The sequence below is a fragment of the Megalobrama amblycephala genome, linkage group LG4 (genome assembly GCF_018812025.1).
Source record: "Megalobrama amblycephala isolate DHTTF-2021 linkage group LG4, ASM1881202v1, whole genome shotgun sequence".
Taxonomy (NCBI): domain Eukaryota; kingdom Metazoa; phylum Chordata; class Actinopteri; order Cypriniformes; family Xenocyprididae; genus Megalobrama; species Megalobrama amblycephala.
Genome location: NC_063047.1, coordinates 6,162,723 through 6,190,568, shown reverse-complemented (window position 1 = coordinate 6,190,568; position 27,846 = coordinate 6,162,723). Strand labels below are relative to the sequence as shown.

At 38.3% G+C, this 27,846-nt stretch overlaps 1 protein-coding gene across 5 annotated transcripts in view; it reads left to right on the top strand.

Moving 5' to 3' along the window:
• stard8 (StAR-related lipid transfer (START) domain containing 8) overlaps positions 1-26,264 on the top strand; it is an 82,537-nt gene extending 56,273 nt beyond the window's left edge. For 4 of the 5 annotated variants that reach the window (XM_048187032.1, XM_048187029.1, XM_048187034.1 and 1 more), the window contains 12 exons: positions 5,679-5,760; positions 14,315-14,378; positions 14,659-15,959; positions 16,597-16,770; positions 17,714-17,873; positions 17,950-18,148; positions 18,298-18,508; positions 19,553-19,664; positions 19,846-20,067; positions 23,199-23,416; positions 24,418-24,594; positions 24,734-26,264. In XM_048187032.1, coding sequence (XP_048042989.1) covers positions 5,679-5,760; positions 14,315-14,378; positions 14,659-15,959; positions 16,597-16,770; positions 17,714-17,873; positions 17,950-18,148; positions 18,298-18,508; positions 19,553-19,664; positions 19,846-20,067; positions 23,199-23,416; positions 24,418-24,594; positions 24,734-24,851 — 3,038 coding nt within the window. In that variant the 3' untranslated portion in view covers positions 24,852-26,264. The remainder of the gene's footprint in view (positions 1-5,678; positions 5,761-14,314; positions 14,379-14,658; positions 15,960-16,596; positions 16,771-17,713; positions 17,874-17,949; positions 18,149-18,297; positions 18,509-19,552; positions 19,665-19,845; positions 20,068-23,198; positions 23,417-24,417; positions 24,595-24,733) is intronic. The other variant, XM_048187031.1, reaches the window with a different exon arrangement.
• Positions 26,265-27,846: the final 1,582 nt, after the last annotated feature.

The following is a 27,846-nucleotide window of genomic DNA, read 5'->3' as shown; positions in this document are numbered from 1 at the left end:
GTGAATTTTTATGGAAAGTTCGCTTTAGTAAGCTGTTTCAAACTCCTGAAACGAACATAAAGCAAACTTTGTTTTAGCCTGATTTTGTTTGAAATGCATTCACACCAGTTTGTACTATGATTTCACTTGAAGTATATCGGGGGCCTTTAGTGTAGTCTGGTGAGGTAATTATTTATTCTGAAATAATCATTTTTTTTGTAGCTAATCACAGTAATGCATTTAGTTTAGTTTCTCTAAAATAAATAATTATCCGTGTTTTATTGCTTTCAAAATTTTTCCACCTACAAAATGATAATTTTAAAGCCGAATGCAGCAACACTTCCATTCACCTGTCTCATTTAAGCAACCTGACAAACACCTGTCATCTGCTTCACTTCCTCTGACAGAGCTGTGTATTTTCCGGCTGCACGTCACAGAGTACGCTGGCAGTGACCTGGCCCACGTTGGCTGTGACAGAAACAGAGATGTGCTGAATTAATGATACGCCAATATCTGGGATGTTCCTGCTGTTCGTGGCATAGGTCTTGTATTGGTGTTTATATATATATATGAGGAACTTTAAAAAGGACGTGACTTTAATAAAAGTTCTCTGTTGTGTGTTGTTGTCCAGCTTCAGCGTAACAGTCAGCGATTTCTCACTTTTTTTCTCAAAATAGTCCCCTGAAGCTCTATTACAAACTCAATAGTTGGCGCTGTGTTTTAAAACAGTAGGGATGCTGGTGTCCGTCTGTGTTGGAAACAGCCTTGTGTGTAATATTATCTTTGAAAAGTGACCATATGGTAATAAACATTGATTTATTAGGAAAATAAATTAGGGTAATTGTTACTTGCATTTTGAGGCTAAACTGCAGCATCAACAAACAGATGCTTCCGAGTTGGGCTTTCCCCATCCCTGAAAATAGCCCTGTATTTCAAAAGAGGAAAAGTTTATAATATATTCTGCATCTACGTGTTTGCTTGTATTTTTTTTTTTTTTTTTTTTTTTTTTTAGGAAAACAAAACATTAAAGGTGCCCAAGAATCACAAGATGTAATATAAGTCTAAGGTGTCTCCTGAATGTGTCTGTGAAGTTTCAGCTCAAAATACCCCATAGATTTTTTTTTAAATTAATTTTTTTAACTGCCTATTTTGGGGCATCATTAACAATGCACTGATTTTTTTCAGCGCGCCGCCCTTTTAATTCCCGTGCTCCCTGCCACACGAGCTCTCAATTATATTACAGCACATTTACAAAGTTCACACAGCTAATATAACCCTCAAATGGATCTGTACAAGATGTTCGTCATGCATGCTGTATGCATGCTTCGAATTATGGGAGTAAAGTATTTATTTTGATGTTTATATTTGATTCTCTATGAGTTTGAGGCTGTGCTCCGTGGCTAACGGCTAATGCTACACTGTTGGAGAGATTTATAAAGAATGGAGTTGTGTTTATGAATTATACAGACTGCAAGTGTTTAAAAATGAAAATAGCGACGGCTCTTGTCTCCGTGAATTCAGTAAGAAACGATGGTAACTTTAACCTCATTTAACAGTACATTAGCAACATGTTAAAGAAACATTTAGAAAGACAATTTACAAATATCACTAAAAATATCATGTTATCATGGATCATGTCAGTTATTATTGCTCCATCTGCCATTTTCGCTGTTGTTCTTGCTTACTTAGTCTGATGATTCACCTGTGCAGATCCAGACGTTACTGGCTGCCCTTGTCTAATGCCTTTCATAATGTTGGGAACATGGGCTGGCATATGCAAATATTGGGGCGTACACCCCGACTGTTACATAACAGTCGGTGTTATGTTGAGATCCGCGTGTTTTCCGGAAGTCTTTTAAACAAATGAGATTTACATAAGAAAGAGAAAGCAATGGAGTTTGAAACTCAATGTATGTCTTTTCCATGTACTGAACTCTTGTTATTCAACTATGCCGAGGTAAATTCAAATTTTGAATCTAGGGCACCTTTAAATGCAGTAGAGTGGTCTGGATGCTCTGTTTGTTTTTTTGTTTATGCGTGTCTGGAATTCTGAATTTAAGTAACATTACTGATTGGAAATTTCCTTCAAACACCGAACAGAGTAAAGAAACTTAAGAAATGTTTGGCTGTGTGTGAGCAAGAAACTCTGTGTTCCTTGAACTGCTGTGATAAGGACACTCATAACCAAGTCATTTTGAGAGGAAGAGACGCAAAATACTTCTCGTTCCTGATGAAAAAAATGAAATGTCATCCTCACACTTACACAGTGTGTGTCATTCTGAATTAGATACTGTAGAATTGCCTAGCCTGACTTAAATTTGACTTTGTTGGGAATTTCTTTTTCCTTTGTTCTTGTGGTGTGAGCTGAATGCTTTCTGGCAATCTTCCTGTACTACTGTCATTAGTTGGACCTGTAACTCAAGAGGGGAAGGAGGTTGAAACAAAAGCTGGAAATGGGACACCTCAGCAATGTTGACGCACTCAAACACACACACATACAATATGCAGGTATACACACCCCACACTCACATTCTGACTCTCTGTTCCATCTAAAATAGTGCTGCCCTGGTAGATATTGGCCAGAACATAATTGTTTTTCCAACTCATTTTTGAAGAATATACATTGATACAATGTAAGGCATGACTGCTGTTAGTGTATGCATTTCTATGTTTTAGAGCAAGGTTCTTTGACTTTTTTTAGACCCCAGACACAGCATATATAATGCTCACATTGCTTAAAATGATCATTAATGACACAAACATGTATTTTGTACATTTTGATATTACTAAATTATAAAGTAGCTAAAATTCAGCTAAATGTTTTATTGTTCATTAACACAAAAATAGTTGTGAACAGACTAGATAAAAGCCCTTTAGTAGCACCACAGACCCCCAAGAGGTCACGGACCTCTCTTGAATTACTCCGTGTGTAGCAGTATATTTTTGTTGTGTTGTACATGTACTCCAAACACACTTTAGCCTTTGTGCTACTGCTAACAGGGACATGTTCAAATCTGACCTTTATGTCTCAATCTCATCCCACCACACCCTCTGTCCACTTTCCTGTCTCCTCTCTATTGTCCTTTAAAAAAAAATAAAAATAATAATAATACAACAAACCCATATATCTTTAGCCCGTCCCTCAAGGGGTGTCTGGGGACGTTCCCCCTGGATGAAAAGTTAAACGCATTAAAACAGCCAATGATCAGGCATGATTATATTCTGTCAATCAAAAATGGGTGGAAAAACATGTCAGATTGCAACTCTTACTGTGTGTGAAGAAAATCTCTCTTGTGTTGAATTTAGGGCTGTGGAAGATAACGCGACAACAATTTAAAAAATAGCGATCCTATGAATCACCTGAAGTTAAAGGTGCCCTTGATTCAAAAATTTAATTTACCCTGGCATAGTTAAATAACAAGAGTTCATTACACGGAAAAGACATACAGTGAGTCTCAAACCCCATTGTTTCCTCCTTCTTATATAAATCTCATTTGTTTAAACGACCTCCGAAGAACAGGCGAATCTCAACATAACACCGACTGTTACGTAACAGTCGGGGTGAACGCCCCAATATTTGCATAATGCCAGCCCACGTTCCCAACAATTATCAAAGGGATTACACAAGGGCAGCCAGTTAACGTCTGGAGCTGCACACAGCCGAATCATCAGACTAGGTAAGCAAGCAAGAACAACAGCGAAAAATGGCAGATGGAGCAATAATAACTGACATGATCCATGATATCATGATATTTTTAGTGATATTTGTAAATTGTCTTTCTAAATGTTTCGTTAGCATGTTGCTAATGTACTGTTAAATGCGGTTAAAGTTACCATCGTTTCTTACTGTATTCACGGAGACAAGACTGTCGTTATTTTCATTTTTTAAACACTTGCAGTCTGTATAATGCATAAACACAACTTCATTCTTTATAAATCTCTTCAACAGTGTAGCAATAGCCGTTAGCCACGGAGCCCAGCCTCAGATTCACTCAGAATAAAACTTTTAACATCCAAATAAATAATTTACTCACATAATTCGAAGCATGCATACAGCATGCATGACGAACATCTTGTAAAGATCCATTTGAGGGTTATATTAGCTGTGTGAACTTTGTAAATGCGCTGTAATATAGTTGACAGCTCGTGTGGCAGGAAGCACGCGTCTTAAAGGGGCGGCGTCGAGTGTAAATCAGTGCATTGTTAATGATGCCCCAAAATAGGCAGTTAAAAAAATTTATTTAAAAAAAGCTATGGGGTATTTTGAACTGAAACTTCACAGACACATTCAGGAGACACCTTAGACTTATATTACATCTTGTGAAAGAACTTTCTTAGGCACCTTTAAATCAAGCGTTTTTTTCCCCCCTACAGTTTTATCATGAAATTCAAACAATAAATGGCATTTGATGCTCTTAAATGTGATGTGACAGTTCAAGTGGCAGTGTGGAGCACATCTTTTTTTCCCACTTTAATACAAGTTATAGCACGAAAAAAAACATCAAAAGGTATGTTGAAAAAATATAGTACAATTTACAGAAATATATCATATCTCATGTAATTGCTCAATCTGTGTTTCAGCGTTAATAAAAAAGAAAATAAAGGAAAAGGGCATGAAAAGAAAAGACATCAATAAAACAGCTTGTAAACAACTTAATATTGCATTTACCTTAGAAAAGTTATCTGATGTTCAGTTTGTTGGCTGGGTGTGTGTGTGTGTGTGTGTGTGTGTGTATATATATATATATATATATATATATAAAGGAGATTATTTACTGTTAATTCTACATATGTTTGAATAAATTTGTCACAAAAACAAGTGTTTATGAAAACTACCTTATGTGCAACTGAGTGGTACACAAACATTATGGTTTTTATTTAAGTGTCATGTGTATCTGAAAATGTATACCAGTTGAATATAACAGCTCTGTTGTTCATCTTAACATCTAATATTAAAGTAATGTTCCAAATGAGAGGGTTCCCTGTATAGTTTGCAGCTTTAGTTGGGAGAGTTTTTTTTCCCCTAAGAAAATCAAACTATCAGCATTGGTATTGGCAGATATCATTCTGAGTAATCGGCTACCAGTATTGGCGAAGAAATTTAGTTTCGGTGGGTTAAATTCGACATTTCCTCTGATGTTTGTGTGATTTAAAGAGTTAGTTCACCCAAAAATTAAAATTCTATCATCATTTACTCACCCTCAAGTTGTTCCAAACCTATATGAATTTCTTGAGGTTGTTACAAACCTGTATGTTTCTTTATTCTGTTGAGCACAAAAGAAGATATTTTAAAGAATGTTGGTGACCAGACAGTTGATGGTAGCCATAGAATTTCATAATAGGAAAAAAAAATACTATATGCTAAATTCTATGGCAGTCAATGGCTACCGTATACTGTCTGGTCACCAACGTTCTTCAAAATATCTTCTTTTGTGCTCAACAGAAGAAAGAATCTCATACAGTTTTGGATTGGAACAACTTGAGGGTGAGTAAATGATGAGATTTTTTTGGGGTGAACTCAATCAGCTTTTTTTTTTTTTTTTTTTTTAAATCGGCCAAGTATGCCTACCTAACCTTTTTAATCTCTTTCTTTTACTGACCACTGGCTTAAATGTTATATTTGGTCTCAGTTGGCTTTAATTAGTCCCATGGTGTAGTTGAATGATTGAATTAATTGGTGCATCTCTGTGTGCCCTCAGCCTCTCTGTTCCCCATTGAGATCTCTGCTGTGAGGAGAGACCATGAGTTTCTGGATCAGGACTCTCTCAAGGCATTATGCAGGTGAGAAACCATTGCATATTCACTTAAATATTAATTACAGCACTTTAAATATATTCCATCCTGCAATAATCCCTTCTAGTTTGAGTTTCGCTCCTCCTCTATGTGACTGCACCCATGGCATTAATCATGGTGGAATAGCATGATAAAAAGTATACTAATAATAGTGCTTTTATGACATACGTTTAAAAGTATAAGTCACGTCATGAGAGGGCATCTGTGAATTTCTATAGACTTTCGATCACCATGGTGACAGTCCACTTGTGTCAGCAGGCCTTGTTGTGCTTCATTGTTCAATCTGTCCTTTTTTATTATCAACTTTATTCTTTTTTTTTCACCCTTCCATGTGGAATAAGTGATTAAGTGACTGGTCACACCTGCAGAAGTCACATTGGAGTGAATGGCCTTTTCTAAAAGATAGCGGATAAACAGAGTGGAAAATTATATTTCCCAGGGGTGCAACTGGTTTCAGTCCTAAGGTGATAGAAGAAGAGGGAGATAGAGACTGAATATACCATTTGTCCCACAGTGGCTATTTACACACTGTATGCTTGGCTGCTAGCTACTGATAAAAAAAACATCAGGGCAGCTCGATGAATTAAGAGAACTAAGTCACAAACACACACACAGCTGAAAAACTAGAACTCTAAATCCTATATGCATGTCCATAGTATCTATATTTAAAGCAGTGTAGAAAAGAAAGCTGGATTTGTGTGAGCTAGGGAAAACGATAATGATTTTAACGGTAAAAGACTGTAGAAATGCTATTGTAAAAACCTGTTTTGTTTAACACTAAGTTACCTTACTATATGGTGAAATAGATTTAACCTTACATTTCATGTCATTTTAAAGTAAAATGCTATTAAATTGACAGTTTTTGGAAGTGAAAAGGAACGTCATTGTTTAATTTACAGTGAAAAACTGTAAATTGACATTCCCAGAATTCCCTGTGTGACACTTCACATGTATATTCATTGAAAGTTTTTTTTTTTTTTTTTTGTTAAATACATTAGGTTTTTATATTATATCTAATGTTTTAGAATTTCAAAACACTTGAGACCAAAGTAATGCAATTAACAATTTAGTTAATTGCATTACTTTGGTCTCAAGTGTTACCATGATGGTGTTTAGTAATTATGTGAAAGACACTTTTATATATTAGTATTTACCTTCTCCGCTTGTTTAAAAGCTGCCTGTGATGAGCTTTGATTCATCATGTGACTTTCTCTTCACCACCTATTTTTGGTGGCTGTCAGTGTATTACAAGGTACAAAACAGACATTAGTACTTCAATATGTTTGTATATTAACATTATATCAGTGAAATAAATTTACAGAAGTTTACAGTGTACAAAATGTTGGATTTAGAGGATTAGTTCACTTTGAAATGAAAATTAGCCCAAGCTTTACTCACCCTCAAGCCATCCTCGGTGTATATGACTTTCTTCTTTCTGATGAACACAATCGCAAAAATATTAATAAATATCCTGACGCATCCGAGCTTTATATTGGCAGTGATAGGGATCAATGAGTATGAGCAAAAACAGTGAAAGTGCCTCCATCCACATCCATCCTTCATAAATATGTGCTCCATAATAAAGGCCTTCTGAATCGAAGCGATGCGTTTGTGTAAAAAAAATAAAAATGAAAAATATCTAGCTTCCGCACAAGCTGTCTTCCGTATTCGGCATACGCAGAAAGTGTAAAACTCTTGCAGCTCACAAAGCTTATGCTACGTCCTATGCCTTCCCTATTCAACTTACGGAAAAAGTGTAATTGACGTGACGCTTCCTTCGTAACTTCAATACGCAAGGCTGTCTGGCGAAAGCTAGATATTTTACTTCATAACTTGTTTAAATATGGATATCTTTTTACACAAATGCATCGCTTCGCTTCAGAAGGCCTTTATTAACCCCCTGGAGCCATGTGGAGTATGTTTATGATGGATGGATGTGGATGGAAGCACTTTCTTCAGCTCATACTCATTGATCCCTATCACTGCCATTACAAAGCTCAGATGCATCAGGATATTTATTAATATTTCTGCAATTATGTTCATCAGAAAGAAGAAAGTCATATACACCTAGGATGTCTTGAGGGTGAGTAAAGCTTGGGCTAATTTTCATTTCAAAGTGAACTAATCCTTTAATGCTAGTGTCAGTACTAAACTGATATCTTCAACTAATAAACAGCCTTGGGCGACTAATAAAAGAAACTGACATAATTCTTATTAATTTCATAATCGTGTGAACTTGCTTTAATGTAAAATGTAATATGACAAGAACATCAAACACTGCAAACACATGTTGTTGTGATTGTGGGGAAAGGTGTTATACTGTATTTGGCAGATGCTTTTCAAAATTACTTGCATTGAATTAAGGGTATACATTTTGTCAGTGTCATGGCCATTACTGTGCAGGGATTTGACTGGCCTTTAAAAAGCCTTGAAATGTCTTAAATTCAGTTTGAACATATTTAGTGTTAAATTGTATGACAAAATTCTTAATTATCATTTAAAAGGGTTTTACGTTTGGGGAGTCGCAACACGGCCTATTGTGATTATCAAAAGGTGATAGTTTAATTCATTTGTATGTATTGCTAATTAAAAAATATGTATGTAATGCTATATTAGTACATAAACCAATTTCAGCAGTGCTATTATAAATGATTTATCCGTGCACATCATTAATTTTTTTTTTATTCATATGCCCTTGTAATCTTTAATCAAAAACACCCCCCAAACATCTGTTCTCTTCAAGATGTACGTCTCCGCAGAAGGTAGGACTAATAGACACATCTGACTCAAACTGGGATTTAGATCTGCTTCCATTTAGTTAGCAATGCCCAACTTCCAACGGTCCAATCAATTCTCAAGGATGTAATCAAGCCATTCCTCAAGCCGTTTCACTTGGATACCCATCACAATGAGGAAGAAAAGACTATCACAATTCCGGTTCATGCCAACTTTAAAGGTCTTACTCTCTGATTTATTTTTAAAAACTCTGCTGTGACATAGCAAGCACCATGCTTAGTATCGGTATAACCTAGTGTGTGTTGATGTTTTTTGTTACTCTGTGGAATCAAGGTTATTTATTAACTGCAATATAAAAATCAGTCTTCTTGCAGAATCACTTGGTTTGCTGTAAACGTATTCTGGCTATCGAAAACCCGATGGCCTTCTTGCATTAGTGGGATGATGAGCTCATCTGTTGATCTTTGCGCCACAGCAGGTTACTAGTGCACTTAAAGATCCCTGACTGTCTCTGTGAATTTGCTCTATGCAGAGTCTATCTTGCTGCCTGAGTGAATATGCCAGTCTGTGGCCATTTTGCCAAATAGCTTTAAGGTGAACTAGACTGCCAAGTTATACCTTATCAAAAATGCATAGGTGAAGTTTCATGCCATCAGTCAGTCTATTTGAAATCACTATGAGGCTGAGCTTCATTCATCCGGTACTTCAATTGTATTTGTCAGCATTTTCTTTGACTAAATATCTGTACTGCTGTGGCAGTGACTGTAAATGTAGAAAACATGTTTAGATTGGAGCTGTGATCTAGTGTTTAGTGCTATATTGTAATTATGGTGATTTAAATGATAGGTTCGGATCAGGGTCTGAAATTACACAGGGCTCGGGGCACGATTACTAATAAAAGAGACACAAAAAAAAAATTTAAAATAATCCATGTTACAAAAATAAAAAAGTACAAATATTACAAAATGTGACATTAAGAACCTTTATAAATTATTCTTTTTTTTTTCTTTTTTCTAAATAACACTGTCCAACAGCAACATCCACAAGTGAAATTACAATGGGAGTGCACATCTCTCATGCCTCCCCTGAGCCCATTGAGCTTTAACAGACCCCCTAAAGCGTGAGGTGGGTTTGTTGGGAGTAATTGAGAATGAATAGAGAAAAGTTACGTGAGAGAATGCAACGCCTCCATTGCGCTATGATTGGTTATGATTAGATATGATTGATTTGTGTGATTAAATCCTGCCTCTTGTTTTTGTGCACATTCGCAAATCAGTCTGAATGAACAAATATATATATATACAAATATATATATATATTTTTTTTATAATCTTTAGACTTTGCCTCCCTATATATATGCAAACTATGGATGTTTTTGGTCTAGAGTGCCACCCTCCGGTTTTATAAGATGACCATCCATTTTAGAAAAAGATAACATTTACATTTATTCATTTAGCAGATGCATTTATATTGCATTCAGTTTGTGCATTAGTTCATGCATTTCCTGGGAATCGAACCTATGAACTTGGAGTTTCTTGCACCATGCTCAATGCTTGAGCTACAGGAAGAAAAAGAAATCTGAAATCTCTCTCAATTATTTTTTTTTATTTTTTTTTTTTCTATTTTGAGTTTTCTTAATCTTTCAGAGAGAGAAAAAAAAAAAAAAAAAAACGGACAAGCAAGCCAGCAAGATTTATGAGTCTTATGAAAAAGAAATAAAAGCTAACAAGCATGCCTAATGACGCACAGAGTTAAAAGTCTTTGTTGGTGTTTGTTTGTGTACGAGTGTCTTGCTAGCCTATTGTTAGCGCTCTTTATCCTTATTGCCTTCCTACTGATTATTATTCACAAAGAGTAATTAGTTTAATATACTGATGTGCACAAACTAACACACAGTTATTATCTGTATCTCAAATGCCACACCGAACACACTCCCTCTTGTGTGTTTGTTTTCTAGAATTACTTTTGTTCTGTCATGCAGAAAAGGCATTATGTCCAGCAGAAATCCTGTGGCCACTGGGCGCCAGACACTATGGTGCGACTAGACGCGTTCAAGGGGAGCTACTTTGATCACTGGTGCAAATCCACTCCATCATTCAAAACGGATGGTCACTTATGCTTGTAGATGTTTATACTGGCTGGTTTGGACTATATTTCTCTCAACTGAATTTCATTTCAACTGTGATAATTTTCACAGCTAAGTCATTTTCATGTTTCTTACATACACACATCAGAGCCGGAATGAGATCACACCAAGCACAATGTGTGCACTAATTACCAAGAGAGCTGAATACTTGTGTATGCATCGCTTACTCGTACGCTTACAAGGCCACTCACATCAACACTAAACATGCTGATAATCAAATAATGACATGGTGATGAATGCCTCTCTACCTCTAACAAAAGCACTGCCACATCAAAGCCGATTGGGGCGCAGATGGAGGGAGCAGCAGAGTCGAGTTCAAGTCATCCTAGAAAAGATACATGGGCTGATAGATTTATCACTCTGTCAAGTGTGGCATTAGTGCAATTCAGCTGGGAGTATCATCAGGACTTGGTCAACATCGACAAATACACACACACACACACACACACACACACACACACACTCAGTGAACGTGTTGAACTTTGTGACTTGGATTGCTGACAGAAATAACAAATAAATTTAAATACTACTCTAAGCCTGGATAAACTGCTGCTAACAGTTGATATGTCCACATTTGCATCACTGTTGGAACTGTTTCAACCACAGGAACAGGAAGGGTTTGTTCACCCAGAAATTAAAATTCTGTCATTAATTACTCATCCTCATGTCGTTCCACACCAGTAAGACCTTCGTTCATCTTCGGAACACAAATTAAGATATTTTTTATAAAATACGATGGATCAGTCAGGCGTCCATTGCCAGCAAGTCATTTAACATTTTTAGATGCCCAGAAAGCTACTAAAGACATATTAAAAACAGTTCATGTGACTACAGTGGTTTAACCTTAATGTTATGAAGTGACGAGAAAACGCTGCTTCATGAAGCTTCAAAACTTTACAAATATTTTTTTAAATCAGTGGTTCCGAGCTTGTATCAAACTTCCAATGTCATGCCCCCCAGTGGTGAACCACTGAAAACACTTGTAACGTAACAAAGCCTTGTTTACTGAAATCATGTTACTTTGGGAGTTTGATACACGTTCTGAACCACTGATTCGAAACACAAGATTTGAAGCTTCATGAAGCAGTGTTTTGAAATCGCCCATCACTAGACATTGTTGAATAAATTCATTATTTTGTTGTTTTTTTTTGGTACACAAAAAGTATTCTCGTCGCTTCATAACATTAAGGTTGAATCACTGTAGTCACATGAACTGTTTTAAATACGTCTTTAGTAGCTTTCTGGGTATTGAAAGTGTTAATTATCTTGCTGGCAATGCAGGCCTCACTGAGCCATCGGATTTTATCAAAAATATCTTAATTTGTGTTCCGAAGATGAACGAAGGTCTTACGAATTAATGACAGAATTTTTATTTTTGAGTGCACTAACCCTTTAAGCTGTTGTTGTGCTGACACTTTTATTCAATGTGACTTTTATTTAATAGTATACTAATTAAAGGGACAGTCCCCTTGAGGCGATCTGGGGTTATGTGTCTTGCTCAACTATACATTTGGCCCATTTACACCTGATATTAATGTGCCCTTCAATTGAGGTCGGTAATATAGTAATAAGAAGTTCAGAGCGCATGAATGACCAAGCGAAGTTGTATTTACAAGTGCTAAAGTCTGAATTCTTGATTATGCATGAGTTGTGACATTGGAAGGGGCTTGCTGATGTGAAACATGGTGGAAACACAGTGTTATAATATGGATATAATATATCTGTATAGAGAGATCAAAGAATGGAAAGCAAGTCTGTAGTGAATGGCAATTAATGACTTGTTTTTGCAATTAATTAATGTTTTTTTTAAATAATAAAATTATTAAATTATTTTTAATAATTTTCAAGGTGTGAACAGCTTATAGAAAGCAAGTGTAAAGTTTGCTATATATATAAATATAAATATATATAAATATAAATATAAATATAAATTACAATATCTATTACAATATATTTAATTCAAAAAGTAAAACTTAAATATATTCTATATTTATTAGACATAGTAAAATATTTCCAGACTTTTTTGTTTTCATTTTGATGATTACAGCTTGCTGCTCATCAAAATAAAAAAATCAGTATCTCAAATTATTAGAATATTTAATTTTCAAGTTCTACAGTATTAAATTACCATTCTCAGGGTATAAATACTGGGTTTAGGTCAGTAATCTCAACAGCAGTCATGGGGAAGTCTGCGGACTTGACAGTTGTCCAGAAGACGATCATCAAGACCCTCTACAATGAGGGTAAGCCACAGAGGGTCATTGCTGAAAGAGCTGGCTGTTTGCAGAGTGCTGTGCCAAAACATATTCTTGGAAAGTTGACTGGAAGGAAAAAATGTGGTAGGAAAAGGTGTACAAGTGAAAGGAATGACCGCAGGCTTGAGAAAATGGTCAGGCAAAGCTTCAAAAGGAGAGCTTCAAAAGGAGTGGACTGAAGCTGGAGTCAGTGCATCAAGAGCCACCGCACACAGACGTCTTCAGGAAATGGGCTACAACCGTCACATTCCACGTACCAAGCCACTTCTACGACAACGTCAGAAGCGTCTTACCTGGGCTAAGGAGAAAAAGAACTGGACTGTTGCTCGGTGGTCCAAAGTCCTCTTTTCAGATGAAAGTAAATTTTGCATTTCATTTGGAAATCAAGGTCCCAGAGTCTGGAGGAAGAGTGGAGAGGCACAGAAACAATGTTACTTGAAGTCCAGTGTGAAGTTTCCACAGTGAGTGATGATTTGGGCTGCCATGTCATCTGCTGGTGTAGGGCCACTGTGTTTTCTGAAGTCCACAGTCAACGCAGCCATCTACCAGGAAATTTTAGAGCACTTCATGCTTCCTTCTGCTGACAAGCTTTATGGACATGCTAATTTCAGTTTTCAGCAGGATTTGGCACCTGCCCACACTGCCAAAGGTACCAAAAGCTGGTTCAATGACCCAGGTGTTACTGTGCTTGATTGGCCAGCAAACTCGCCTGACCTTAACCCTATAGAGAATCTATGGTGTATTGTCAAGAGGAAGATGAGAGACACCAGACCCAATGATGCATGATGACCTGAGGGCCGCTATCAAAGCAACCTGGGCTTCCATTACACCTGAGCAGTGCCACAGGCTGATCGCCTCCATGCCACGCCGCATTAATGCAGTAATTCATGCAAAAGGAGGCCCAACCAAGTATTGAGTGCATAGAAATGAACATACCTTTCAGAAGCCTGACATTTCTGTTTAAAATATCCTCTTTTTTTTTATTGATCTTATGAAGTATTCTAATTTATTGAGATAGTGAATTGGTGGGTTTTTGTTAAATGTGAGCCAAAGACTTCAAGTACTTCAGTCTGTGTGCATTGAATTTATTTAATACACGAGTTCCACAATTTATTGAATTACTGAAATAAATGAACTTTTCCATGACATTTTAATTTATTGAGATGCACCTCTATGATATAAAATTAATTATATATATATATATATATATATATATATATATATATATATATATATATATATATATATATATATATATATATATATATATATATATATATATATATATATATATATATATATATATATATTCATCATTGTCAATTCAGATGTAGTTATTTGGGTTTATTGCACCAAAATAACCCAAATATGCCCTTCTCTTTCTCTCTGTGTGTGTGTTTTTTAGGAGGCTAACGACCCTTAACAAATGTGCTGCGATGAGCTTAGAGGTTCATTATCAGTGTAAACAGGTAAACAAACAAACATGCTGTCCACTTATAATTTTGTTATGTGATCTCATGATCTGCTGACAACTGCTGTTTGCTTGTCTGTTTTCATTCATTTTGACTTCCACTGGATGGAATCTTTTAAACTTAACTTTCCTTTTAAAATGTATCTATGTCCTTGTCTTTATGCTATTTTTAGCAGAGTTAATTCTGTTACTTTTTGTTGGCTACTTTTCTTTTTAATACTTCAAAAATGGAAAAAAGCTTTTCATTATCTAACTGTGCATGTTTGTGTGACCGTCAGCAGAGTGAGGACTCAGAGGAGGATGATGCATGTGCCCTTAGCTCCCGCTGGGCTTTTCAGCGCGAGAGTAAAACTTGGTCCCGTCTCCGCACTCTATCACCCAGCCCTGTCCCCCCTGGCAACCGGGCCTCGACCTTACGACCCTCGGGTAGTAGCGATAGTGTGCTGAGTGACATCAGTCTCCTAGAAGTCACCTCACTGACCTCTGACCTCAGCGCTAGCAGCTTGAGCTTAGACAGTGCCCGGGAAATAACAACTCCAGAGGGTCATATCACGGTGGGTGAAGGTGCATCGTCAGTTTGTGTCTCACCCGGCCAAGATGAGAACGAAGACACCGGATCCTCATCTTCCCTGCCGTCCGTAAGAGAGAAGACGAAGCGTCCTTCTAGATCATTTTTACGAAGGAAAGAATCAATAAAGAAGCGAGATTGTGAGAGAGAGAAAGTCCCAAAGAGCATTTCAACAGTAACTCAACATCAGCCACCCTCAGGTCTGCACTGCACATCTGATGCAAGTTTGCCTGGACGAACCACAAATAAGTTCAGAATCGCCAAAGATGAGGCATGGAGGTCGCATACGATATGCCGCAGTAACGTTAGCCAGAAAGCCACTTTGCACAAGCCTCACAGAGCGTGCCTTTACCTGGAGGACTACCAGTTAACTTGGGAAGTGCCGAAGTTCACCAGTCATAACAACAGTCAGAGGAAAGAGGATCGTGTGGTCCACCTCCCCTTTGACCACAAGCCTGGAACCTTCCCAAAGTCTCTCTCAATCGAAAGTCTCTGTCCGGTTTCTGTTTCTCAAAGTCCTGAACATAGTGACTGGGCAGGAGAAGATGGAGACCTGTCATTGGATGAAAGCATTAGTCGCAGTGGGTCACAAGACTTTCTCTCAGGTTTTGGGAGGAGAAGAATTTCTATGGGCTCGATTGGAAGCATTTACGACAATGTTCCAGAGACACCGGGCAATCCGTGCGATATTTTTGACCCTGGAAAAGAGAAAGCCTTCCAGCATCTGGACGACATTCTACAGCACGTACACGGGCTGCAGCATAACATCGACGAATGGTCTCGCTCGCTTGGCATTCAGCCGCAAGACCAGTCGAATGCTGAGACTGTGTCCACGGCAGACACGACATTACCCAGCAGCCTTAATTATGATGAGCAATCAATGTCAGATGTTGGGACGACAGTGAGCGATTACGATAGTGCAGGAAACTCGGTGAATGAGGGAGAAGGAGAAGGAGGAATGAGAGAGAGGAGGGACTCAGGGGTGGGGGCATCACTCACGAGACCCAGCAGGTGAGTCAATCTGATGGTTAGACTTTATAGACGGAGGAAATTCTAGCCTGTCCACACTTGTGAGAGTAGTTAGCACTTATCCAGACAAGGTGTTTCTAGTGCTGTGAAAAAGTGAGAGAGAGAGAGAGAGAGAGAGATACAGGCCACTCAATTTGTCTTTTGTTAAACTGGAGTCTGGCGACAGTGAAAGCTTATGTGTACCTTGAAATCCTACTTGCAGCTCATCTGTGATTGGGATTTGATAGTTTTTGAAATATTAAAAATATAACTGCACTTCATGCAAACACATCACTGATAAAGATTAAAGGACCTAGAGTGTAACTCTGGGGTACACCCATTTAAATCACTGCAAAAACATAAACTGTATATATATATTTTTTTAATTAAATTATAATCTTAAGACTAAATAATGTATGTTCTGAAAACAAGACTTCTTATGCATTTTTATTTAATTTTATTAAAATTAAATGTAATAAAGTACAGGCTTTTTGTCACATAACGTTACTTTTATTTTTTTGAAGTTTGCGTGTGTCCCATTCATCCAAGAGAGTGAACTGAGTGAAAGTGTTGCTTTTATACCCATCTGTTTGTCCTTTTACTGTTCTTGTTTTTCTCACTCTTGTCTTTCTATACTCAGAAAGTTGCGCTGGCACAGTTTCCAAAACTCTCATCGTCCGAGCGTGACTTCTGCGTCTTTAGAAATCAACAGGCAGTCGGCTGCCCAGCTCAACCTGCTGCAGAAATTCAGCCTCTTGCGACTGACCGCCATCCTGGAGAAACACACGGACACCAGCAAACATGGCTGGAACTGGTGAGATGGCATATTCTCATTCATACATATTGTCACAAATTTTCTAAATAACACCCAAGATTGTACCTCAAGGCATGTTCCCATTCTAAAAAAATGTGCGGTTGTTTAAATGCATTAATATGGTGGACACATTTTATGACTCGTCAGGTCAGCTGTGGCATTAATGCTCTCTTATGTCTGATGCAGGAAATCTCATTTCTGCCAAAAGTGTTTTTAATGGCACAATCAGTTGAGTAAAACGGCTCTAACAGATGCAGTTAATGACAGCATCTTTCTGTCTCTCTATCTGTTCACCCGTTGGCTTTTTATTGCTTATGAAAATTACATTCCATATCTACCTCTGCCAACAGGGCTAAAATTACAGTTCTGTTTGTGTACACACACACACACACACTCACTCTCTCACTCTCTCTCTCTCGTTCTTCAGTCATTTTTTATTTGGCATTGCAGGAACGAAGTGTAAATTGGTTCATAATTTTTGCATTTGTCCATTTTTAAACTCTAGCTGTAGGAAAGGACTTCTGATGAGAAGCTTATAGGTCTATCAGACATGGCTCGCAGATCTAAAAGATGATTCATTTCATTCTGCACCAGTCACTGAGGTGGCATTATCTTTCCCCTTTCGTCCATTCCCACCCACCCACAGTCAAAGGCCTGCATCAGTGTCAGTGTCATAGGCAGCAAACAGATCCAATTTTCACAGGGTTTATACATACTTACTGCAGTTCCATTTGCTCTCTCTCTACAGCCTGCTGCCATGATTTTGAGTTTATCTTGCAATTATGTGACCTTGCAGGTTTTATTGTGGACATCCACAAAATTGGATTCTTGTACTAGTGTGCTTTTCTCATTGAACTCATGTATGTTGGTTCTCATCTCCCTGGTCAGTTGTCATTGTATGACTCAAATTAAATAAAATATTTTTTTCTCTGCTGTTGGTCAGGGTGGTTCCGAAGTTTATGAAGCGTTCCAAAGTTCCAGATTACAAAGATAAACATGTGTTTGGCGTTCCGCCGATCGTAAACGTCCAGCGAACTGGTCAGCCCCTGCCTCAGAGCATCCAGCAGGCGATGAGATATCTACGCAGTCAGTGTCTGGAGAAGGTTTGTATGCAAGCAAACACACTCACAAACACACTTTTTTTTTTGTCAGCTTCTTATCTCTAATTCCTCTCTACAGGTGGGAATATTCCGGAAATCAGGGGTTAAATCCCGGATCCAGGCCCTCAGGCAGCTCAATGAAAATTCCCCTGATCATGTGACCTACCAGGGCCAATCAGCTTATGATGTGGCTGACCTGATTAAACAGTACTTTAGGGATCTGCCTGAACCCGTGCTCACCTCCAAGCTTACAGACACTTTTCTACATGCTTACCAGTGTGAGTGACACACACAGTCTAACATTTTTTTTTTTTTTTTTTTTTTTTTTAAGTGTTCACAAGTTCTCATTTTTTTTAACACATCAGTAACGCTTCAGTAAGCTTTACAACTCTCTCTCTCACATGTGTGTGCGTGTGTGTTTGTGTAGTCGTTCCAGAAGAGCAGCGCTTACAGGCCGTGCAGGCAGCCGTGATCCTGCTGCCTGATGAGAACAGAGAGGTTCTACAGACGTTGCTCTATTTCCTCAGTGATATTGCATCTGCACAGGAAAACCAGATGACTGCAGAGAGTCTAGCTGTCTGTCTCGCACCCTCCATACTGCACCTGAATGCCTCTAAGAAAGATGGTGCTTCACCAAGGTGTGTGTGTGTCATGTTTTGCCTTCATTGGGGGACCAGCCAAGGTCCCCACGAGAAAAGCAATTTAAAGGGTTAGTTCACCCAAAAATGAAAATTCTGTCATTTATTACTTGCCCTCATGCTGTTCCACACCCGTAAGACCTTCGTTAATCTTCAGAACACAAATTAAGATATTTTTGTTGAAATCCAATGGCTCTGTGAGGCCTGCATAGGGAGCAATGGACATTTCCTCTCTCAAGATCCATAAAGATACTAAAAACATATTTAAATCGGTTCATGTGAGTACAGTGGTTCAATATTAATATTATAAAGCGACGAGATATTTTTGGAGCGCCAAAAAAACTAAATAACGACTTATTTAGTGATGGCCGATTTCAAAACACTGCTTCAGGAAGCATCAGAGCACAGATGAATCAATGTGTCGAATCTGCTGTTCAGAGAGCCAAAGACACGTGATTTCAGCCATTGGCAGTTTGACACGCGATCTGAATCATGATTCGACACACTGATTCATTCATGCTCTGATGCTTCCTGAAGCAGTGTTTTGAAATCGGCCATCACTAAATAAGTCGTTATTTAGTTTTTTTGGCGCTCCAAAAATATTCTCGTTGCTTTATGATATTAATATTGAACCATTGTACTCACATGAACTGATTTAAATATGTTTTTAGTACCTTTATGGATCTTGAGAGAGGAAGTGTCAGTTGCTCCCTATGGAGGCCTCACGGAGCCATCGGATTTCAACTAAAATATCTTAATTTGTGTTCTGAAGATTAACAAAGGTCTTACGGGTGTGGAACGGCATGAGGGTAAGTAATAAATGACAGAATTTTAATTTTTGGGTGAACTAACCCTTTAAAATTCTAAAAAAGATGATGGAAAGTAACCATCATAACAGAATGTAATGAAATATTCCTGCCAGTTTTTCCAAAACAACTAATAGTAACCGCATTCAAAATGTCCTCAAGTCTCTCACAGAACAGTTTTGTTTTGTTTTTTGGGTTTTTTTTGTCAACTTTTTATGTACGTTCGGTTTGGTTAAAGGCTCATGAGCAGAAAAGGCGGAGACAAGCCAGTCCAGAAGGACCTGAGTGAGAACATGGCTGCCACACACTGCCTTAGTCACATGATCACAGAATGCAAGAAGCTATTCCAGGTAGCCACATTTTCATTTCTAATGTCTGTTGATAATTCAGTGTCTGCGTCCATTGCAGGCAAAATATTTCAAGTCTTCTTGTATATCTTGTATGCATTAACAGTGGCAAGAATTAATTTTGCGAACAGGGAGCAGCATATTTTTGCACTGCTCAGCTTTCTGTCACTGTATCTTTCTGCAGATCCCTCATGAAATGATGCTCCAGTCTAGGAATTCTTATGTGGCGGCTGATGCCCAGCCATTGCCTCTGCACGGGCTTGGGGTGAATGCCCTGGGCGAGCCTGTGGATTATCGGGCATACCTGGAAGACAACATTCAGTGTCTTCTCAGAGAGGCATCTGAGCGGAGTAAAGGCTGGCATCATGCCCATGGACCCGACAACACTGAACTGGCTTATAAAAAGGTAGAGCCACAGGCATGCTCTCAGAGGAGTCTCTCTGGAGCTTTATGTCCAGAATTTTAATTATTTAATTCATTAACTTTCTTTTTTTGAGAGAGAGAGAATTACGTATAATATAATTATATTATGTAAATTAATTATATTAAGTAAATGAATTTATTTATTTATTTTTTGGCTACTGACACTTAGCTTTGACACTTTTGTATAAACACTTTTAACTAATATGCTCTTTGGGTTTGCTGTCAAGTCCAATATAGTTTTTAACAGCTCCACATGATGTTGTGACAGGTTCACACACAACACATGCAGCGGAAATGTGATACACACACTCTTAAAGTCGCAGTGAAATGGAAGTAGTGACATACACTTGAATGAAACGTATTAGTGAAAAAGACACTTGAAGTGCCTTGAGTCAGTCCATGGGTTGTTGACTGGATAAAGACAGATCTGACTGCAAGCTTGAGGCCGATTCCAAGAAACCGGATTAGATTAGAAGTCTGTCGTTTCACTGGAAGATTGAGAAATGACATTTTGATTCAAAAAAATTTTTTAACAAAAATGAAACATGCATGGATTTTTTTTTTTTTAGTGATGAATAATTAAGAATATATATAAAAAAAAAAAATCAGGTTTCAGTTGTGTTATCTAAATACACCTCTGCAACTATTGCTAAGTCACTACTGTGGCAGCACTTGGACCGTGAAGAAAATCGAGCACTCTCAGCAACTCTGTGAAAGAGGAATGGAAAAACATGAGGCATAGATAGATACAAGCACATTTCCAAGTAACTAAATACCCATTGGACTGTGGTTAAATCAATTTAGAAATGATTAAGAAATGGGAAGGAGCATGGCACAGCTGTAAATCTACCTACGACAGGCTGTCCTCAACACAGTGACTGTGCATGAAGGTTACAAGCTTCAGTGGCTGAGACTGGAGAGACTTTCCAGGGTACTTCATCAGTCACAGCTTTGGAGTGGCACTAAAAGAGGAGTCCTAGAGGAAAGACATCTGCAACTTGCAAGATTAATTTTTTTTCATATAATCTATGACTTCATATGATTACACTCACCCCCCTTTTTTATAGCACTAAATTGTCTTGAATTCTTTAATGTCCATTACAAGACATGGAAGGTGTTTAGTTGAATTCCCTCAGTGAATACTGTGTGACAGAATGATTTGAGTCATGATTTGAGTGTTTAGAAACAAAGTCTACGATAGTTGTCAGATTTCAAGGGTGATTTCTAATATGATCGTAATTTAACCATATGTTTAGTGAATTGCTTTGGAGAATTTGATGTTTCCCCGTTCAAAGAGATAGGAGCTGTACTTGCATGACTGAAATTGCTGCCCAGTAGGTGTTTTAAAGATGGCTGCCAAGTGAAATGACTTGCCGGAAAGGGACTTTGCTTACACTCAGGGGAATGAGATTTTAGTGCATGTGGCAGTTCACTCTGTCTCCCCTTAGATCAACTTGCAAATATCAGATGCCCAAGCACCATGAACACTGTTGGCACAACTGAGTTTAGACCATCTGCCATCAAATCACCTGCTGAAATGGTCTCTTTTAGATTGATATGTGCTCATGTGGCTCGGTCTGCTGTAAAACGTGCACAGATATGCTCTTCTACTGATCAACTCCATTTTCCAGTATTTTCAATAGTCACGGAACCACTTCCAGAACTTTCAAATCCGTCTGCATTATTATGCATTATTCATTAGGGCCCGAGCACCGATGGTGTGAGGACCCTATTGTAATTGCTCAGTCAATTATTCTTCTCCGAAACGAATCGCATTTTTGAGGGAATTTTTGAACTCATGAAACTTTGCACACACATCCGAATTGGTGAAAATTCACATCTGATATGGGTTTCTGAATTAGGTGTGGCAAAATGGCTTGATAGTGCCACCTCAAAATTTCAATTAAGCGCCTTTCGCACTGTGTTTCACATACAGGTATGAAATTCGGTAGACACATGTAACAGCCCAATACCTACAAAAAAGCCCCTGGGTGCAAAATCTGAAAACCCAACAGGAAGTGAGATATTTTGAATTTTCTCTGCAAAATGTTTGCATTTTTTGCCACTTCCAGATATTGTACTTTAACAAACTCCTCCTAGAGGTTTTATAAGATTAATATCATATTTGGTCAGTCTAATCTTAAGATCTTTGCGATGGTAAATTGTAAATGGTGTCCGTGGCGGCCTGACAAAATTCGATGTTTTGCCATGAAACAGGAAGCTGTTGTAACTCGGGCATACAACGTCTGATCTGCCTCAAACTTCACCTGAGTCCTGGCCCGAAGACATTTTAATGGCAATATTCAGTTAGTCATAGCGCCACCTGTGGCCAAAAGGAAATGTCATGTTTTACACTGTGATTATCTCCTCCATAGAGATTTAACCAGATCAACATCATATTTGGTCAGTCTAATCTTAAGATCTTAGTAATGTTAAATTGCAAGGATCTTGAGTTTTCGTTGAACAGCGTGTCCGTGTCGGCCTGACAAAGTCTGATGTTTCGCCATGAAAGAGGAAGCTGTTGAAACTCAAGCATACAATGTCCAATCTGCTCTAAACTTCAAATGTGTGATAAGAGTCCTGGCCTAAAGACATCTAGATGACAATATTCAGTTAGTCATAGCACCACCTGCTGCCAACAGGAAATGGCATGCTTTGCACTGTAATTCACTCCCAGAAACACATTTAAATATGCCATGAAGTACCAAACATGCTAGAAACATGTTAAATCATGCAACACTTGGCTCAGTGCTAAAGTATGCGATTAACGCCACAAAACAGGAAGTTGTTGTAACTCAGACATACAATGTCCGATCTGCCCCAAGCTTCACGTGTGCTAAGATTCCTGGCCTGAGGACATCTACATGGCAATATTCAGTAATAGTCAAAGTGCCACCTGTTGGCAGCAGGAAGTGTGGCACGTTGAAATGACTTTGCCATATTTTTCCTCTATTTACTCGCTTACATGCATGTCACCCACTATTCACTGTTTTCCTAAGGCCACCGGGTGGCGGTGAGCCCGGTTGCGAGGGCCCTTTCATCGCTGCTTGCAGCTTTAATTCATCATTGTTTTTTTGGCATGATCCTCACAGTTTAATGATTGGTTGTTTGCAGGTAGGAGACGGGCAGCCAATGCGTCTATGGCGTGTTTCGGTGGAGATAGAGGCCCCTCCTGCTGTGGTGCTGCAGCGTGTTCTGCGAGAGCGCCACCTGTGGGATGAGGACCTTCTACACAGTCGAGTCATTGAGACTCTAGAAAACAACACCGAGGTTTTCCATTACATCACAGACAGCATGGCTCCACATCCACGGAGAAATTTCATAGTGCTCAGGTACACAGCTCCAAAAAACTATTTTCGTACAGGTTTGCTAATACAATTCTTGTTATTTAAAACACTAATGGGATCAAATAAGCATCTGCCAACAATAAGTAAGATTTTTTCTATGCAGATTTTTTGGGGATCCCATTAGGATCGTTAAGGATCCAAACTGTGATAGAAAATTCATTAGAATTCCTGTTTTCTATATTTTCTGTATACACCTCATTTTTCAACACGGAAGTAAGGTGTTTTTTGTGAATGCGTTTTATTATTCGCTATAGGGAAATAACGAGAAGAATATCAAAGTGCAGTAAACTGTAAAACTGTTTGTGCTACAAAATTAAAATAATAAAAACATTAAAATAATATGGCAAGCAATACCAGTTTGCAATATCAAGCAGCATAATAAGCTGTTTTGTACAGCTAAAAATAACTGGAAGAGAATGACTCCAGAAGCCAGACACATTAAATTTACAAATGGCTGCACACACTCTTGCCTGAAAAATAAGGTGGATACTCTTTAGGTACTTGTGTGAAATGTTTAAGTGTGTGTGGGTTTATATTATGTGTGTGCGTATATAAAGCCCCTTGTTATCCAGCACAATATTCAAAGGCTCCCTGATAAAGGCTCTCTGATTTTTCTATAGATTTCTGGTATTTCTACTGTAGTTATGACAAAGTGGTTTGTCAGATTTGTGTATAGAATATTGAATTAAATGAATTAACCACAATTCATTTTGTGGTTTCAGAAGTTTCAAGAACGGTATGTCCTTCAATTAAAAATAATTGTAGAGGGGGAAAATGCATATTTTTGTTTTATTATTTTTATTATACTAAAATAATGAGAAAGGTATTTCTTAATTTTCTGTTTTTAGCATTTCATTTTTTTATTAGAATTTCAATTGTTAATATAAAAATTTAAATATTAAAATAAATGTTTTAAAATATTCGTTTAAATATTTTTTTTTAGTCATCCTGGGGCCTCCTGGTAAATATAGTATTTTGTGTTGCAGACGTTGGAGTAATGATCTTCCAAAGGGGGTGTGCGTTCTTGTGTCCTCCTCTGTGGACCATGAGAACGTCCAGGTGGAGGCAGGGTTACGGGCTGTGCTTCTGACATCACGCATCTTTATTGAGCCATGTGGAATGGGGCGGTCCCGGCTCACACACTACTGCAGGGCTGATCTGCGGTAAGACACAGGTTTTACGAATGATTTGCTACATCTCGAGCACATGACTGCATGTGTTTTTTGATTTTTATTCATGCTTATGTTTAATATTAATTAAAGGTCATTGTGAATTTTAATCTTTTGTATTTCTGTCCCACAGGGGGCGCTCTCCTGATTGGTATAATAAAGTGTTCGGCCATCTGTGTGCGATGGAGCTTGCCAGAATACGCAGCTCTTTTCCAGTTCTAACAGCACGAGGACCTGAAACCAAACTCTGAACCCACTTGGGTTAAATCTAAGACTGTTTTGTATGAGAAAGAATGAGAATTATGAGAGTGCAGGTGTAAAACGAGGATGACAGCGCAAGTTGGAAGGTGGAAAGTAAGGATAGTGGAGAATGTTTTAACTGGGAATGGATGACAAAGAACAGTACAATGTAGAATAGTAGTTGAACTATGCAAAAAAATAAACCCATTGTGGTTTTAAAAGCCATGGATGATTAATGTGAAAAAGCTCAAGCTCACAATCATACTGTTGATATTGCATCTAATCTTGTATGTGTTTTGTTTGTGTAATTGTTTATATCTCTTTGTGTTAAGCAGTGCGTCTCGATAGACATCTGTTATGCCTTAAAATCTTTGTCTGATAATCCGGTGTGGTCTGTCAGACCCTTCATTCATTCTCAGGGTAAATGTAAACAAGTGTTGCTTTTTGACTTGCACAGGAATTTAGTCATGTGGCAATGATAATGACCAGTTGGCAAAGAGAAGCAGCCAATCACCAAACATTCATAACATCATATGACATGGGTCTGCTGTTACAAGCTCCCTGTGTACATCATCATTCCAACGTGACAGACACCATAAAGACTCCAAACATTTCTGTGTGCTTAAGAGGTGCTGTTGAGCAAATGTGACACCACCTCCACTGACACAGTACATGATAATCTGATGGATGCAGGCCAAATTGAATCAGTCTGACAGTTTTCTACATTGGTAATTTTTGTGACCTCAATCCCTTTCTTCCTTTTTCCATCACCCCCTTTTTAATTTATTTGCGTGAGCCATTGGCATGTGGCAAACTTCATTTGTGAAGTTTTAATAACTTAACGTCTGCATGGAATCCATGGGAATGATATTCAAGAGACTTTCTTAATACAGCTTTACTTTTTTACATTTACAATTTTAATCTCCCCTAAAGGTAAAGATATTTTTTTTATACGATGACGATTCTATTTCTTATTAGTGTTCTTATCTGTTATTACTATAAGTCCTAACTGCCTAAGTGCCTTTGAGCAACTAAAGAGAAACTTTGTTTGTCTTTTGTCTTATAATTGTCATTAAATCTGTGCTGTTTCACCAGGGCATTATGTAATATCAGTATTTTATTTATTTAAAATTGTAACTGCATGTATACATGTTGTTTTAAGTGTTCTGCCTCAAAGTGAAATGGTTCCAAGTGCCACAGTGTGGTTAAATGTGCTTTGACTTTTTCTAATGTACGGGACTCTGGTTTATTTACCCACAATGTTTCATTTGTTTCAAGTCTTCCCTTTTTTGAATGATAATTCAGTGTTAAACATGTGTCATTTTTTGAATAATGTTGATTTGGTTGTCATTTTCAATCATACTCTCTTGTGTATCGTGCCAACTTAGCCTTTTGTGCAATGAGAATAAAGTTCCAAAAAATAATTGGCAGTGTCTATTTTGGCTTTTATACGGACAGTGCTAAGCCTAAAAACAGAATCTAATTCAACTAACAGGTGTCTTGCAGTGAGCAGCAATCCATTTAAACCACATTGGTGTCCTAGTAGCACAAGGTGTTTTTGGACATTTAAGGACAAACATGTCAGTAAATGTACTATAGAGCTGGTGATGAAGAACTCCCATTTACACAAGCTGCTTTTCTACATTATTTGTTCCAAATTAGTTTGATTGATACAGGGTAATTACTGATTCTGAGTCACAGTCTGTGGGCTGACAGTCTGCCCTGTCGCAGTGAAAACTCCTTGGGAGCTGTCATTTCTCTAGAGAGATAAAGTGCTCCTTATTGTTGACTCGTTAATTATTAAAGTGTCTAAAATTGGCCAATTATGTTGTACTGGCAGACAAAAAGGAGACAGTTCCTGGTCACCTTTTAATGTTGCATGAGAGTGAATTGTTTTTGAATAGGTCAGAAAATATATTAGACAATGGGTTGTGTTAGTTAAAGGAAATTCGGTTTGTTTCAAATGTCAGAGACATTTAAGTAGATACGTTTTTATTATTATTATTATTACCTTATAGCCTATCATTACAGGTGCTGTGTTTTTTTTTTTATAAATGGAGTTTAATGGCAAAATTTGATATCACTTTGTTGCTTTTCGGTCACGTACGAAGTCATGTCGGAACGTACCGACGAATTGGTATCTCGCCTGAGCGAGAGATGTGAGAGATGTGCAACGCACATTCAGCTTTTCACTTTGGAGCCGAGTGATTCAACAGTTCTGCTCTGTCTATCACTGCAAGAGTGTTCTACGAGTGTCTGTGAGTGATATTCGGGAAGAAGCCTCTTCATTTCTGGTGTTGGTGTGAAGGCGCTGCATCAGTGGTCGTGATCTTCCAGAGTACATTTTCTCCTGTTTAATACAGCCTTAAAGAGCTGTGTGCACAGCAGGCTGCTTGTTCCCTGCTAGTTGTGCAGCGGCTCCTTCCCCTGTGTGCTTCAGCACTTAAAAGAGCAAAACACCGGTGTGACATTGCTACTTTCTAAAGATGTCATTCTACCCTTGTGTTTCTGGATGCAGTCATCACCTGGAAAGAGTCATGCACCCACTGCAGGAAGATGACCATCATGGTGTTGCGGTCGAGACTCCAATACTTCAAAAGAGGTGGAGTCCCCTTACCTATGCCTAATCTAGATCCTCTTCTCACTCCACCGTTTCCCGAACGCCTCGAGGTTGGTATCTCGGGGTGGCCGGGGCTGGTTCTCAGCCCTTTGCCCCAGTGCCATTGTTTCTGTAAGTGCATAATTGGGTTACTAGATCATGGACAGCACCTTTCTCTGCCCGAAACCGATCTGGTACCTCCTCCCCCATCACTACCCTTGATGGTGGGGCAGCCAAGGGGTACGTGTCCAAAGAGCGCTGCCACCTGGAGAGGTAAACCATGTCTCCCATCCAAGGCCTGTAAGTTCTCATCCGTTCTCACGGTCAAGTGACGAATGTCACTGCACGCAACAGACAATGGCTATCTCTGGCTGAACCTGGAGGATTTGCGGGAGACCTACAAATAT